We start from the raw sequence: 16223 nt of genomic DNA, 5'->3' as shown, positions 1-16223 counted from the left end.
AATCCCAAAGGTCACTGTGCTATGTGGCCCCTGTAATGAGGCTCATTCCCTAAAGAATACTATCACATCAAGTACAGAGACAGATTCATATATAAACCTGCTGAAATCAGCAGAAGGCAAAAAATGCCACCATCCACTGGAATCTAGTTCTTCAAAAGCACAATATGCTTTTACCAAACACAACCCTCTACTGGTCAAGTCCCTTCCCCACACCATTGCTGCTACCCCCAAGGAGATCCCAGCACCCACTAAGACCTTTGAGTGTAGTACAAAAGAAGTAGATCTTCCTTTATTTGTCAGATGTATTATTAAAAATCACATCTTAAATTCAAACAGATAAATAACTACTGCTCCTTTAGTATTAAAATATTAACAAGATTCCACACTAACATGATTTAATATTCTACAGCATAGTCTGAGTTTTATTAAAGGAGATCAGCCTAATGCTAGGAAAATCACAGAATCACAGAATTTTACAGCACTCGAGAAAATGCAGGCTAACACTTCACAGATTTTGCAAGGCTAAGTGACTTGGCCAATGCCAGACAATTAATCAGTGACTACAACTGTAACATTCTGAATCTTAGCTCTCTTGTCTTCAGGCCTATTTCAACTAGAAGTGGGGACTTTTATTTTGAGATAAGAAACTGTAGTAAGGAAGTCATGCATGCGTGACAAGGAGCCTAAAGATACTTAACAATCTAAAAAAAGTTCAAAACTCTTTGATCACATTCGGGATTCTGGAGGAAAAACCCCTCAGTTCTAAAAGCAAATCTGTATCAAGGTAATATGAGGGAAACTGAATAGGCATTATACTTTTAAATAAATGTATCACTGAGTCTGAGTCATGTTCAATAATATTTGTTTAACATGTTAAGTTAAACCTAAAATCTGCAGACATTACACCTCCCTGAGGTTCCATTTGGTTATGTCAGAAAGAAAGGTGATTTTACTTACTGCAGCTTGCTGTTGTTTCAATTTGTCTCTGTATTCCTCTAATTCTTGCAAATTGAGAACAGGAGGGAGTTTCTAAAAAAAAATACCCATAAATGAAGAGCAAAAAATAGTTTAACTTGGTTTCATTTATCTGCGCATCTCTGACTTACAAACTATAATCTGTGCATGTAAAACAATGTCTCATCCCACTCCCATACACTCCTCTTGGCCTCCCCACTATCCCCTCTAGATTTCAGACACAAAGCTGCCACATGTTTGTTGCCCAACCCTCTGGGGCTCAAGTTCCATCCTTCACTCAGCCCTATAGGACAGGAGAATGGGAGAAGAAAGTCCCACAACATAACCTCCCCCTCTACAAACCACAGGTATATCCCTACTTGTCTGTGACAGAATTCAAAACATACTTCCCTTCTAAAGTACTAGGAACTAAGCACTACAGTGTGATAGTGACAGTTGCAGGAGTACATTCTAGATTCTACATCAGCTTTCAGAAGACAGAAACTAACAAAAGTGCATACCTATCTGTATATGAGAAACTCTAAGTTTCAGTCAATGGATTGATGAAACTTGAAAATGAGAGCAGGCTGACTGTGTACACAGTGCATATAAAGCATGTATGCATACTGCATTTGGTTGCATCTAAAACAAGATTTTACTGTTCTTTTTTGAATTTCCTATAAATTTAAAATGCCAATATTATAAACATCATAGCATAGGAGTCTTTATCATGGCATCATGGCTATATATAAAGATACATTCATGGTTAAAAGTCTCAAAGTTGGTGAGTGCTGTGAAGTGTGTAAACCTGGCGATTCACAGACCTGTACCCCTGGGGATAAAAATATATGTTTATAAAAAATTAAAAATTAAAAAAAAAAGTCTCAAAGTTTCTCTAAACATATTTTGACGATATAAGATAGAGGCATCATACCAACATATTGTACGCTAACAATTAAAAGCCAAAAATACAGAAATGTTTGCTAGACCAATATTCTAGAGCAGCACTTAATTTTACACTTTATAAAATTTCATCATTAAAGAATGTGGACAGTTCAATAAATCACTATATGGTCATCATAAACCAGTCCTGGTAGTAAGCAAGGAAAGGAAGGAAGAAAGGAGGGACAAACACCCCTAAAAAGCATTCAAATCTCATCCACAAATTCAGTCACTGAACAAGACTGGGTTTAAATAGGTTTTAATGAATTTTGTTTTACCTCCAGCTCATATTTAACAATATCAAATGAGTCCGTAGAAAAATATACTTGTTCAATACTATTAATTAATTCTTGTTCAGCTTGAGGGTCACTAGGCTGTTCTCGAAGTTCTCGAAATTCCTCCTTTAAGAAAAAAAATATCACAATTAGAGTACTTGTACCTGTTATAATTCTACCTGCATGGAAATAAATAATAATTTTTTTTAACAGTCACAAATCTCCTGGGAACCATTCCAAGCAAGGAGATAAACTGACAGGAAACAGGAAAGTTCATGGAAAATTAGGACTACTAAAACACTAAAATACTAAAAACTACTCATTTACTGGAGAAAAAAAGAAACCTAGCCAGTTTGAAAAGTCAGATTTTATTTTCAATTCTGTGTGTGCCAACTGAAAGAAGTGAAAGAAGTTTAACCAAAGGAAAAACCAAAGTGACTATGTAGTATCATCATACATACATAACACATATATACATATTTTCATCATTTGACATTCTAAAGTCTGTCCCAGCACAGATAACCAGAGACTATCTCAATGACTTACAGGTCACAGTCAGCATTAAAACCCTGAGCAGAGCAGACATCCGTGCTGGAAATCTCACTGCTCGGCTAAGAAACACCAGCTCCAGAAAAGATTCCCAAGTTTAGCTCTGTAATCCTATGAGGCTTCCTTCAAAGTGTGCTGATAATGTAACTAATGATCTGATTATGAATCTAAAGCTTTGTATTTGATAAAACGCTTTCTTTCTAATGATACAGAATGAAGCTTCTATGGAAGTTCTTTTTACACAACTAAAAAGAGCTTGACAGACAAATCCCTACCCCTAATTTCTGCATCCTCATCCTACACAATTTCACTGCATAACTGAATAAACCTTCAGTTAACTGAGAAATTTCATTAATTCTGCCATACTAATTAATCAACACGTTATTATAGACATTAACAATTTAGTCCTTTGATTTCTGTATTCATATTAATCTTAAATACATTAAAGAACACAAAAGAAACTCATATTTAAAATAATTTTATAGTCATTAAAATACTTAACAAAAATCCTTAATAAAATCATTAATTAAATACACAGAAGTTATCATGTCAATTAGAGAACATTGTTCTCCAAACGGAAATATTCTAGATTATTTTATTGCAGGGCATAGTTTTCATTTATTAAAAAAAAGAAACAGCATATATATGTTTTAAACTTTAATTTATAATTTAAATATGCAAAATTATTAATTATAAAATTATCTCCTCTTAGATTCAAGCTAAAAGAAAATACGAGAGCAAAACTCTGAAATTCAAGAGAATAGTTAACTGTTTATATTTAAATGCCAATAAATTTAAGAGAAGGCAAAGTCATACAAAAATCAAATCTACAGAATTAAAAGTGCATGGGAAAGAAAATGCCTCTTCTATACCAAAACTCACTTATAAAATTAAAATGTCAAACACACAGTCATCTGTGATTTAGCATGCAACCAAATACCATGAGAAAAGTAGGAAATACAGCATCCTAACAGTGGGAGCTGCATTCCTGTGTGTGTGTGTGTGTGTGTGTGTGTGTGTGTGTGTGGCGGGACTTCAGGGAGAAGGGGGTTATCTTGACAACACACTAATCTGCATTGCACCCTGGGCAATGACACTGAGAACAGACCTGGGCTAAAACCACACCACTTACAGAAAGGTTTCTGAGTAGGCTACTCATGGGTAACCTCCAAGCATTTAATAAAAGTTTGAAATGAGTGAGACATGAAATGGAAAATGAGATCAGAAATTCCTGGCAATCTCCCTCCCTAAGAGTCCACAGGCATTTAGAATACTTGCTTCAGATGCTGCAAGCTGAGGCAGGGAAAAAGACCCAGGTGAGGATATGGCAATGTTGCCTTCTTAGGAATTTCACAGCACCACTAACAAACAAATGTAGTTGGTACCATTCCAAAAAAAGGAAAAAAAAAAAAAAAAGACTATAAAAATTTCTAAGATTGAAAATATCAAGTACAAAGTCAAGCAAAAAATTCAAATAGACTGCAATGAATGAACCCTTTCATCTTAAATATAGAAATGCCAATGATATATAACTCCATGCTGGGGTTCTCCATATACTACCTAATTAACTGATCTAAAGATAAAGGTTTTAGTTGTGACTCTGGTATTAACTTGGGCAACTTAGTCTCTCTGTGCCTCATTTTTTTTGCCTGTAAAGAACATATACACAAACACACACACACAGTGACAGTAAAACAAATATTCAAAGTTATTAAGAATGTCAAAGGAAAACATGACTGCATTTATAAATATCTCACAATTGTACATTTCACAAATGTAATGAATCTGTAAAAAGAGTACAATCTGTATATATATAGAAAAGGTCAAGTGCCATTCCTTCTTGGAGAACTAAGCAATTATATCACCGTGAGCAGATAAACCCGTATAATTTCCAAGAACAGACACATAACACTTGACACCCTAAGTAACCTAGACTAAAGAGAGGGATAACACCAAGACAGGAAGAGAAAGAAACATAACACACAAAATAGAATTCAATCCAAAACAAATGCCCAAACTATATCCCCATAAAATATCCTCTCCTTTCGGACAACTTAGTAGCTTCTGTGTGAAAATATATATCTGAACTCATTTAGACAAACTCCATTCTAACTAGATGCTGATCACCTTATTCCTTTTAATCGCGCAGCACCTGAAGGCTGCAAGACTCTCTACCTGATCATTCTCCACATGTTTCACTTTTAGTGCTCCCTGCTCAATCCAATAACACCTTTTGAGAATTGAGATTTCTCCTTACTCTCCATCATTATGCTCTCTACTACCAAGGTGCACTGTAGGTAACAATCACTGATCTAACTAAAAAAAATTAATTTACACAAAAAGAACAAAAAGAAAAGACATTATGTTGTTTTGATAGTCAAAACTTTCCACAAACCCCTAATAAAAGATCTCTTTCTTCAAACTAGAAATAACAAAAAATGTTAAGTGGTTTTAGGGATACTTTAAGCATGTAAATTAGAAAAATAAACAGAAACAGCAAGATTGTATATTCTTACCACAATTACCCCATAATTTTGGCATTAACAAACTGGTTTCCTCGAATTGGAGATGCAGAAAAATACATAATTCTTCACCTAAAACCAATTTTGCAAGCCAATATATATGTATGAGGCAAAATTTACATAAAATGAACAAAAGATTTCCTATAAAAAACTTTAAAAGACAAAATCAGGGGACCAGGATAACAAATGGAATTACTTATACTATATTAAAATATGTGATTTCTTTTAAAGTTACAAAATATTCAATAAGCCAAGTTTGAGAACCAAATATTTCAGTCTTACAGACTGCTACTATAAAAAGCCTTTAAAGAATTTTATAATAAATTCTAAGTCACATAGTAACTAACAAATATATGTTATCATTAATGTGGTATTAATGCTCTAGAAAACTTGAAAATCCAAAAATAATATAGCAACTATAGATCATCAAAATTTGCCACAACTTTCTCATTAATGGTAAGCAACTATACTTAAAATAAAAAGTACATTGCTTACTCCAAAATTAAAACTGAAGAAAAACTACAATTAAGATAATGAATTTAAATGTAAAGGGGATAAAAATAAAAATACAATGGCAAAAAAGAAAAAATCAAGTCTCTCTTCCATACTATCATTAGGAAATAACTTGCTACTTTCAAAGCTCTCTTATCATACCTTTCTCAAATGAATCACGTATTTTGATTTCACATTTTTAAAAAATTCCCACTATGTAAGAATTCCCTATACTAGTTCATACAGAAACAAAGTTGAGTATAAAAAGTAGCTGAAGTAATAAGAGAGTTCAAATGAATAAGCAATGTCCCTGCAAGGCAGAACACAAGGGAGAACAAACAAAACCCACAGCATCAAAGGGCAGTGAGTTCACATTAGATGAAGAGGTGCCATTTAGAGAACAGGTGAAATTTCAAATTTGAGAAATTTGGGAAAATAAGGTAACAAATACAAAGCAAAGCACAAGTAAGAACTATAGCAGGAAAGCATACAACAGGTTAAATGACAGAAGGTGGCTTCACCGGGTAGCAAAATGTCAGGAGGAGCATCTACATGTATACCAAGAGGCAATAAAATGCAACAAAAGAGATGGTTTTTTAATCCAATATATTCTTATATATCCTAGAACCATATTTTTCCTTTACTAAAAATGATATATCTTAACACATATCACCGTGCCAGATGCTATATGAAAAAAAGTAAGCATAAATATGCAATATTTTCTTAACATAATAAACCAAGCAGGATTACTTTAGGCAAGTGGTAGAAAACAAAGAAGTTAGTCAATATTTTAGAGGCTGTCTTTTCAGCAGTCACAATACACTGCAGGATTGCATCTAATTCTACCTATCCTATTTTTTTCCACTCTGATCAGCTCTCAGATAAAACTGCATGAACATACATACTAAATGCACATCATCAAGGTAACTTTACAAAAAATGAAGAAAAACAATCATAACAGAAATTTAAGTGAACATCTTTGTTTTAGCCAAGTAATTTTTCCTTTCAACATAACAACAAAAGGTTTTATGAGAACTGGGAATTCAAGTCTATAAAACAATTGGAGCCCTCAACTGTAAGGTGTTATAAAACATTTCCAGTGTATTTATGGTTTCTAAGGAACTAGGCTATAACTTTGCAAAGCAACTTCCCACTTAAGAGTTCAGCTCTTAAGGGAATGTATTCAAATTCAGAACAAAAAAAGGAAAAAAAAAAAGACTACAAATTTTGCACTTAACCACTACTTTTAAATTATACAAAATACCACACAAATTTAAAATGGCATTTTAATTCGAGTTCAAATCTTTAAATTCTATTCACTTTCGTAAGTGTAAAAAGTGAGTTATGACAACGTCACAGTTCTTCTTACCATTTCTAAACTCAATTTTCTCTTTAATTTTCAAAAGCAATTTAACCGAATTTTTAAAATCACAGAATGGCTTGGAAACTTATCTACAATAGTAGGCTTTTTATTCAAACAAAAAAGATAAATGCAAAAATCTTCATTTCATAGGTCCAGTTTTAAAACCCCCCAAAATGTATAAAATTAAAAAAAAAAAAAGAAATGCAAAACAATTTCCATTTCTGTACATAGTTTATCAGACTACAGTTCACATTACAGTCCTGAATGGCAGAACGCATTGTGTTGTGAGGGAGTGAGGAAGGAAAAAAAAAAAGAAATTTTATTCTTCTAAAACATGGATTGGGGTTTGCCAAGGCAAATCTTATCAAAGGTTTTTTTTCTTACTGTTTGCATTTCTTTGTCAATCAACATAAAAAAGCTATTCTGCTATAATAAATGCAAAAATAATTACAGTCTTATCAAAGCTACTATCACATTAGAGATTTAAATGAGAGCAAAAAATGTTTAACTACCAAAATCTATAGTTAGAAGAACAAAAACATGAAGTTTTCAATATTCAATCAGTATTATAAAAATCATAAATCACTGCACAAAAATAGGTTTTGTTTCCAAAAGAAACAGGATTCAAGATCAGATACCCTAAAACCATACACACGACATATAAATTTGTAATGAATTGCCAGATGTCAGATTACGTGGGGAAATGGTACATTTTCTTAAAATTCCACTAGAACAACAATAATGATCCATCAAAGCACCCGGCTCATCATCCATTTGTTTGTGTGTTTTAAATAAAAGCCAACCAGTTGTTTTGTTTTGGGTTTTTTTGTTTGTTTGTTTGGTTTTTTTGGTTTTTTGTTTTTTGGGTTTTTTTTTTTTAGGCTTTCAGTGCCATCTACTGGAATATTGGTGAGGTTACAATTTGAGGCTTCCATAAAAAGATTTACAGATTTTTCTAGAAGGTTATTAAAGTGAAATTCTCTTAATCCAGCTTTATAGCATATTTAAGTGATAGAAATAATGTACTTTAATCACTTTTTATGCAAAAAATCATCTAAATAAACACATTTGTTTTTAAAGAAGCAGATCGTGAGTAAGAACTGATTTTATAAATAGAAATATACCTATTAACAGATACTAAAAACACAAAATTAGAAAGCAAATTTTTCATATGTGATACTCTGCCAAATATTTTTATTTACTTCCATTACTCAACAGTTATATTTTTAACAGGTATTTTTCTAAATTTATTTCTATGAAAAGGAAAACATTAAAAATAATAGCTTAAGAGACATCAAAATTTTTTTCTAAATCTGTCTTTAAAAGATTTCTTTTTTTTTTTTTAAGATTTTATTTATTTATTTGAGAGAGAGACAGTGAGAGAGAACATGAGCGAGGAGAAGGTCAGAGGGAGAAGCAGACTCCACATGGAGCTGGGAGCCTGATGTGGGACTCGATCCCAGGACTCCAGGATCAAGACCCGAGCCGAAGGCAGTCATCCATCCAACTGAGCCACCCAGGCGCCCCAAAAGATTTCTTAACCTCAGTGAGAAACATTAAGCTGTATGCCACATGCCTGTCCACTTGGACGTTAATACTAAAGAAAGGCACATCACAAACTGAAGTAGAGGGAGAAGTCCAGTGAATAGTCTAGATTCTGTTTTCCTGTTTTTATTTCAGTTTTAAAAATACCTCATCAGACCCACTCTCCAAAAGAAGAAATATTATCTATTCTGAGAAAAGATATCACAACACTTTCAACTCAGCGCCTAGAAACCACAGTCTTTCCAATACCTTCACCTTCCACGTCCAATAAAATCCTCAGTCCTAAATTCTGCTTTTAAATCCTCTCTCAAATTTAACCCTTCTTCATTTCCTAAACTTCATGTTCCCATCTTCTTTTAAATCCCACAGTTAAAGCAATTTCCCTTTCATAAGCTCAATCTTTACTTCAACACCTGAACCTAGCTCTCCAGACTCTGACTCCAGCACACTTTCCTCATATCTTGGTAAAGTTCTGAAAACCAAGCTCTGTAGTTAGTGTGTGGTTTTAGGAATTCTTTCCATGGATGCTAAGACGTCAAGTCAAATCCATTTATTTTACTTCACAGAAGCATTTTATAAGCAAGAAAACATTCTGCACAAACTCCCAGAATGCTATATAAGAGAAGGTACTCTTCTCTTATATTTGTGGAATGCATTAAGTATGCAAACAAAAATACCTCCTTATATTTAGACAAATATGACTGCAACAGAGATTCCTTTTGTTCCCTCGGCCTATATTTTTCTTTAATGAAAAAAAAAATCAAAGGCATAGCTAAACCAATCACGTAATACCAAACCTAGCTGAATCCTATTTGTATTTATGAGTTAGTAAAATTAGGGTCTTAAAAAGAAACAAACTTTATCTTTAAAGAATAATATGAGAAGGCAGGGGCTCAGAAAAAATAATATATTATTAGTATTCTTTTTATCAGTACTCTTTTTATGATATATAACCATTATGAGAGAACTATGGAAAGTGTTTACTTAAAGTCAAGATACAAACATAAGGTTCTGAATACTGATTTTTTTTTTTAAAGATTTTATTTATTTATTTATTTGACACAGAGACAGAGATGACAAGTAGGCAGACAGGCAGGTGGGGCGGGTGGGCAGCAGGCTCCCCACTGAGCAGACAGCTCAATGTGGGGCTTGATCCCAGGACCCCAAGATCCTGACCAGAGCCGAAGGCAGAGGCTTAACCCATTGAGCTACCGAGGAGCCCCTGAATACTGATATTTTAAATCAGGATTCAACATACACTCTCGAATACAATCCTAATAAGTTCTGTAACTTAAACCCTATGGCTATTGTGATTATTATATATAATAATAATAAATTTTGGTCTCAAGTCTTAAGTCTTATAACCAATTAAGTAAAAACCTTTCACATCATTCAAAAAGTACAAATCTCTTTAAATGGGTAACACATTTAGTCAGTAAATACTATATAGATTAATTTCTTATATCCTTACCTCAGCATGGAAATCCCATTAATCTGGAATACAAAATAATCCATTTCCCAGGAATGAAATTTTAGGTCATCACTAACTCTCTACTATTTCCCACAAAAACTGTCCAAAAAACTTCAAAATTTTTTGTCTACAACAGTTCCTGTGGTTCCCCTTTCTCTGTTCTTGTCATCATGTCCTCCACTTGGCAAAAGGTTCCCAAACACTGCTCACACTGGGGTCACATGGGGATCACTAAACTTTACTGCAGACACCTGGCTCCACCCCACACACTCTGACTTCATTAGAATTGGATAAGGCCTGGTTAATAGTGATTCTAATATGCAGCAAAGCTTGTACACCACTAACACTGGCCCTGAACAATTTAAGCTAAGATTTTGGAACTCTCAAAGTTTCCTTTTCTACGGAAAGTTCTAAAAAGACTCTTGATTTTTTTTTCCTATTTTCTCCACCAAAATTCCAAATTTCCAGCATATGGATCATTATTCGACTCACGTCTTAAAATAGAAGAGAGCATCATCCTGTCCATAAAATGCAGAAATTGTACCAGATGATTTCCAAGGTTTCTTCCCACTCAGAATTTATATAGTTCTCAAAACAAAACAAAACAAACAAAAACAAAAACAAAAAACAATCAACAGTCCTTTCTGGATTCTCAATCACACCTAATGCCCTTCAGTTTTCCTTCACCATTCTCCTCTTTCTAGTGAGTTGCACCCATATGAAATTTGCCAATATTAGATTATTTTTAACCTAAAGAAACAGCCATTTCCCATGATTCATCCTAATATTTCCCTTCTATTTATTCTTTATACCAGAACTTTTAAAAAATATTTATTTATCTGAGAGTGAAAGAGATTTAAGAGAGAGAGAGAGAGAAGAGCACACAAGCGGAGGTAGGAGCAGAGGGGGAGATGGGGGAGAGAAGGGGAGGGAGAGGGAATATCTCCCGCCAACTTTCTGCTGAGTGTGAGCCAGACTTGGGACTTGATCCCATAACCCTGAGATCATGACCTGAGCTGAAATCTAGAGTCAGACGCTTAACCAACTGAACCACCCAGGTGTCCTATACCAGAACCTTTAACATAACACAATCCAAACTAAACTATTTCTTTCTTGATAATCCCACTGAAATCTCAATTCCTTATTTACAACTTAGACATTATAACAAGAAAGGGAAGAAATGGGTCCATACCTAAAGACCCAAGGGTGCCTTTTAAAAAAAAATGTTCTATATACATATAATTGAGTGAGTTAGAGCTATTAGATGAAGTTAACGTTTAAAAGTTTTGCTCTACAAGTATTTACACTGACCACTTAAATAGTGTAAGTTGGGTTTATTTTTTTACTTCCTGCATTAGAATATCAGGGGAACCCAAACTAACAGAGTGAGGCTTTTATTACTATTTTTTTAAGATTTTATTTATTTATTTGACAGACAGAGATCACAAGCAGGCAGAGAAGCAGGCAGAGAGGAGGAAGCAGGCTCCCTGCTGAGCAGAGAGCCCGATGTGGGGCTCGATCCCAGGACCCTGGGATCATGACCTGAGCCGAAGGCAGAGGCTTTAACCCACTGAGCCACCCAGGTGCCCCTATTATTACTATTATTGAGAGGTACAACTGCAACATTATATTAGTTTCATAATGATTCAATATTTGTATACATGATCCTCACAATAAGTTAGTTAGCATCCACCACATACAGAATTCTTTTTTCTTAGATGAGAACTTTAAGATCTATTCTTTTAGCAACTTTAAAATATGCAATAGGGAGCACCTGGGTGGCTCAGTTGTTTAAGCAGCTGCCTTCAGCTCAGGTCATGATCTCAGGGTCCTGGGATCAAGCCCTGAATTGGCTCCCTGCTCAGTGGGGAGCCTGTTTCCCCCTCTCCCTTGCCTGCCTCTCTGCCTACTTGTGCTCTATCAAATAAATAAAAACTTTTAAATAAATAAATAAAATATGCAATACAGTATTATTACCTATGGTCACCATGCTGTATATTACATCCCAATGATTTATTTATTCTGTAACTGGCAATTTATACCTTTTGACCCCTTCATCCATTTTGTCCCCTCCCCACTGCTTCCAGTAGCCACCAATTCATTCTCTGTATCTATGAGCTGGTTTCTGTTTTGTTTTGGTTTTAGATTCCACATATAAGTGAGATCATATAGTATTTGATCATACGGTGTTTCTCTGACTTATTTCACTTAGCAAAATGCCCTCAAGGTCTATCCTGTGTGTGCATGCATGCGAGCAAGCGTGCACGCACACACACACACACACACACTTTCTTTATCCATTCATCCATCTATAAATACTTTAGGTTATTTCCATGTCTTGGCTGTTGTAAATAATGCTGCAATGAACATGGGGATGAATATATCTTTTCAACTTACGGTTTTCATTTTCTTTGTAAGTGGAATTGCTGGGTCATATGGTAATTATATTTATAATTTTTTCTGTTAAATTCTCTATATTATTATCTATTTTTAATTTTTTGAGGCACCTCTATACTGTTTTCCATAGTGGCTGTACCAATTTATATTCCCATTAACAGCATACAAGGGCTCCTTTTTCTCCATATCCTCAGGAACTTGCTACTTTTTTGTCTTTTAGATAACAGACAACATAACAAGTATACATTAAGTTAAAAAAAAAATCTACCCTAGCGAAGCTATTAGGTAGCTTGCTTTTCAAACCTAGTATTTTACTGTAAGCATTTTCTCTGCAATACACTTTACTAAGTTTAAATCCCAAACTTCAGAATAATTTATAGAATTTAATACCAATTTTGAAATAGGAGAAAGGGAGAAGAGAGGAACCTACACTGACTACTCCATATGAAGAGCCTCTAGCTTTGGAGTTCAACTCATCATCTTATTTCCTTTATAGTATCTGTCATACTTTGCAATCACCTTGTTTACTGCCTATCTTCCCTCCACTTACCCACCACCAGGCTAACCCATCCAACGCCCCAAGCTTAATCATCACCTGAAGCATTTATATTTGCTGACCTTGTAATCCCAAACTGGCCTCTATCAAGAGCCAGTCATCTCTAATCACACACTACAGGCCGGTGGGGGGACAGCGAGAAGATTGGGTAATGAGATCATTATAAATTCACTAATTACCCTTACTGGAAAACATCAAGGTGCCTGGTTTAAAGGCAACAAAAATTCGCCCAAGGTTTAAAAACAACAGTAAGTTCTTATGCAATACATTCATGTATTTTTTAAAGAGCCTCACTCATCAATTTTACCTGGTTTTGAAACATCAAATGCAATCTAATTCAAGGCATGTTCATAACGCATGATCTGTTTTCTTGAGTCAAAGAAATAAAAAGAATTATTTGTCAATTAGGATTTATGGTTATTGCTTAGTTCCCAGTTTCATCAGATGCAACAACCTTTTATAACATCACGCAAAACTGTTCAAAATGCCTCTCTAAGCTTTTTCTCTGAGTCATTTCATGCAAATGGGCTGGTTAGAGTTTTACCACATTTGGAGAATATGTTTGGGTCTGGCCCAAAATTAAAGCTAAGCTATAAATACAAAATTCGCATTAGTGGGTAAGGCTCCTCATAGGGGTGGGAGATCACTCTCCTGAGCAGCAGACACTAAGACATCATTTCAGGACTTATAATTCTGACTAAAAGAAACAAGCCCTATGTATTAAGATGCCAGATGCAGGAAACAAACAATACTTCCAAATATGATCCTCAAATTAAAAATCACAAGAGCAGACATTCAGAGGAAGACATTGTGATCTGTGATGGAGCTGCTCTTTGCGGAGGTAGTTCCAAGTGACAACACCCCAGAGTGAGAAACAGCAGGGATTTTTTTTTTTTTTTTAACAATGGTTAATAATTCTCCCGAGGGAAAGGCAGCTAGCTTTCAAATAAATCTATTAAATTTGTAAACTGAGAAATTAACATAAATCAGGGAATTAAAATCTAAGATATCTACAATTTAGTATAAATTATGCTTTAGCTACTTAAAAATCTGCTCTATAAAAAACATGATTAATGATGATTTTTGACTCGTGGTGTTACAGCATAAAAAGTGTATTATTTCATTTTATTTCTCCAAATCACAGCAGAAAAATCAATTAAGTTTCACATACATACATAGATATGTGTGTGTAAAAAACTGCTTTCAGGCTAAGAAGCTGATACCATAATAAACTCTAAATTTATCAATTTTGCATTTCCTGCTTCACTATAAAGAATCATACTGCGTCCCAATGAGTAATGAAAGCAAAAACAAGCCCCAAGCCTACTATACTATAAAAATTTACTTAGCTTAATCATAACTACCATCTGCCAGTGGGAAGGAAAAGCTTCTGTGAATCAATTATTATCCAAAGGCAATATTATTTCTTAAGGAAGTGAAAAGTCACGTTCACACATGTAGATCAATACCTTTCCAGGGACCCGGAGACTCTCAATGGCACCAAGATCACTAAGGCTTTCTGGAGGGCTTTTCAGACCCTTAAAAAAAGTAATAATAAAAAGAATTTTAATTATGCTATAGAACTGTAAAATGACAGAACATACTTATTAAAATAGAAATCACCATTTTAAAAATAGAAAATTTCCAGCTTTAAAATATACAGAACATATATTCTAAAAACAACTGTCACTTAATACATATAGTACTACTATTAAATCAAGTAAATATGTACTTTTGGAAGTTCAGATGTATTAGATGGCAGCTTCACAACTAATGACTGAAGTCTAACTTAACCATGGTTTAAAAACAACCAAAAGAAAAGAGTATTGGGTGACAGAAAGCATTATGGAAGCACTTATATATTAATCATTATCAAATTAACCTGATAACAAGGAACTAGTATCATGATTCTCTAATAAATACACCAACCAGCTGAGCTAATCAAAGACTTTTAAATAATGCTAATTGTTTAATTAATACATAAATACCCTTGATTCTACCAGATAATTTCTCACCAATATACCCAATTTAACTGCATAACTGGAACTTAAATCTCACGTCTTACTGCTTTCTACCATTCTTTAGTTCCCGGTACCCAATAATTTCTACATTCAAATCAACTGAGGAATTCTGAAACTCTCATTTGAACCAAGGAAAGTTATCAAGACAGAAAGAAGTTACCAATCTCATTTTCTTTGAAAGCCTCTTTTTAAATATGGGCTATTCAAAGCAGATACCTAAAGTTCCTGTAATATTAGTCTGTAAACAAAATTAGTTGGTACATAAATTTGAAGAGCCTTTTTGTCCTTTAGATACCCTATATTGGCCCTTTGATGTCCTCAGTAACCAAAACATAGGGCATACTTAGGTTAACTATTTGAGACATATAGCAGAACTTGCTTATTTTTAAATTATAGAGCTATGTATTTTATCTTTCCTATTACAAGATATGACCAGTCATAACTACAATTTTTTAAGAAAGGTGCTTTGCCTCACCCCCAAGTATTCCATTACTCCCAGGACACTCCACCCAGGTTTCTCTCACTTTCATTCTCTCTTGTATTCTTTCTCTCTATCCCTCTTCCTCTCCCTCTCACACAAACACATACACACATACACACACACATAAATACGTACACACACGAGTGCAAACTTCATAATTTGATTCAAAATCATGACCACCCCAAAATATATTTTTTAAAAATATAACTGCCATGCCCTTTTTAAAAAAAGGCTTATTTGAGAGAGAGGAAGCCTGCACAGGGGGAGGAGCAAGGAGAGAGAGAAAGAGAAAACAAGTCCCAAGCAGATTCCACAGAGTGCAGACCCCAATACAAGGCTCAAACTCACGACCCTGAGATCATGACCTGAGCCAAAACCAAGGATGCTTAACCTACCAGCGCCACCCAGGTGCCCCTGCCACACCTTTTGAACAAACATTTTTAAAACTATAGATGTGTTTGACCAATCTAACAGAAATTCTTGGGGGATTATATCACAGGTAATTTTATTTCTCCCCAGAGCTACTCAATAAAGAAACCAATGCCTGAAATGTAAAGAAGTAATGTATGCCAATACATAGGAAAAGGCCTTACTCCAAATGAGTCACCCCATACAATAATAATTTGCTACTTGCATATGGCAATTTTCCACCAAA

The 16223-nt window shown here is 34.4% G+C and overlaps 1 protein-coding gene across 4 annotated transcripts in view; it reads right to left on the bottom strand.

Moving 5' to 3' along the window:
• The window catches only part of VPS50 (VPS50 subunit of EARP/GARPII complex), a 126289-nt gene that overhangs the window by 104844 nt on the left and 5222 nt on the right, over nucleotides 1-16223 (bottom strand). For 3 of the 4 annotated variants that reach the window (XM_059171122.1, XM_059171119.1, XM_059171120.1), the window contains exons 3-5: nucleotides 14536-14604; nucleotides 2175-2297; nucleotides 958-1029 (exon numbers count right to left, since the gene is read on the bottom strand). In XM_059171122.1, the coding sequence (XP_059027105.1) occupies nucleotides 958-1029; nucleotides 2175-2297; nucleotides 14536-14604 (264 nt within the window). The remainder of the gene's footprint in view (nucleotides 1-957; nucleotides 1030-2174; nucleotides 2298-14535; nucleotides 14605-16223) is intronic. The other variant, XM_059171121.1, reaches the window with a different exon arrangement.

Source organism: Mustela lutreola, chromosome 4 (assembly GCF_030435805.1).
Source record: "Mustela lutreola isolate mMusLut2 chromosome 4, mMusLut2.pri, whole genome shotgun sequence".
NCBI lineage: Eukaryota > Metazoa > Chordata > Mammalia > Carnivora > Mustelidae > Mustela > Mustela lutreola.
This window is presented reverse-complemented; position numbering and strand designations above follow the sequence as displayed.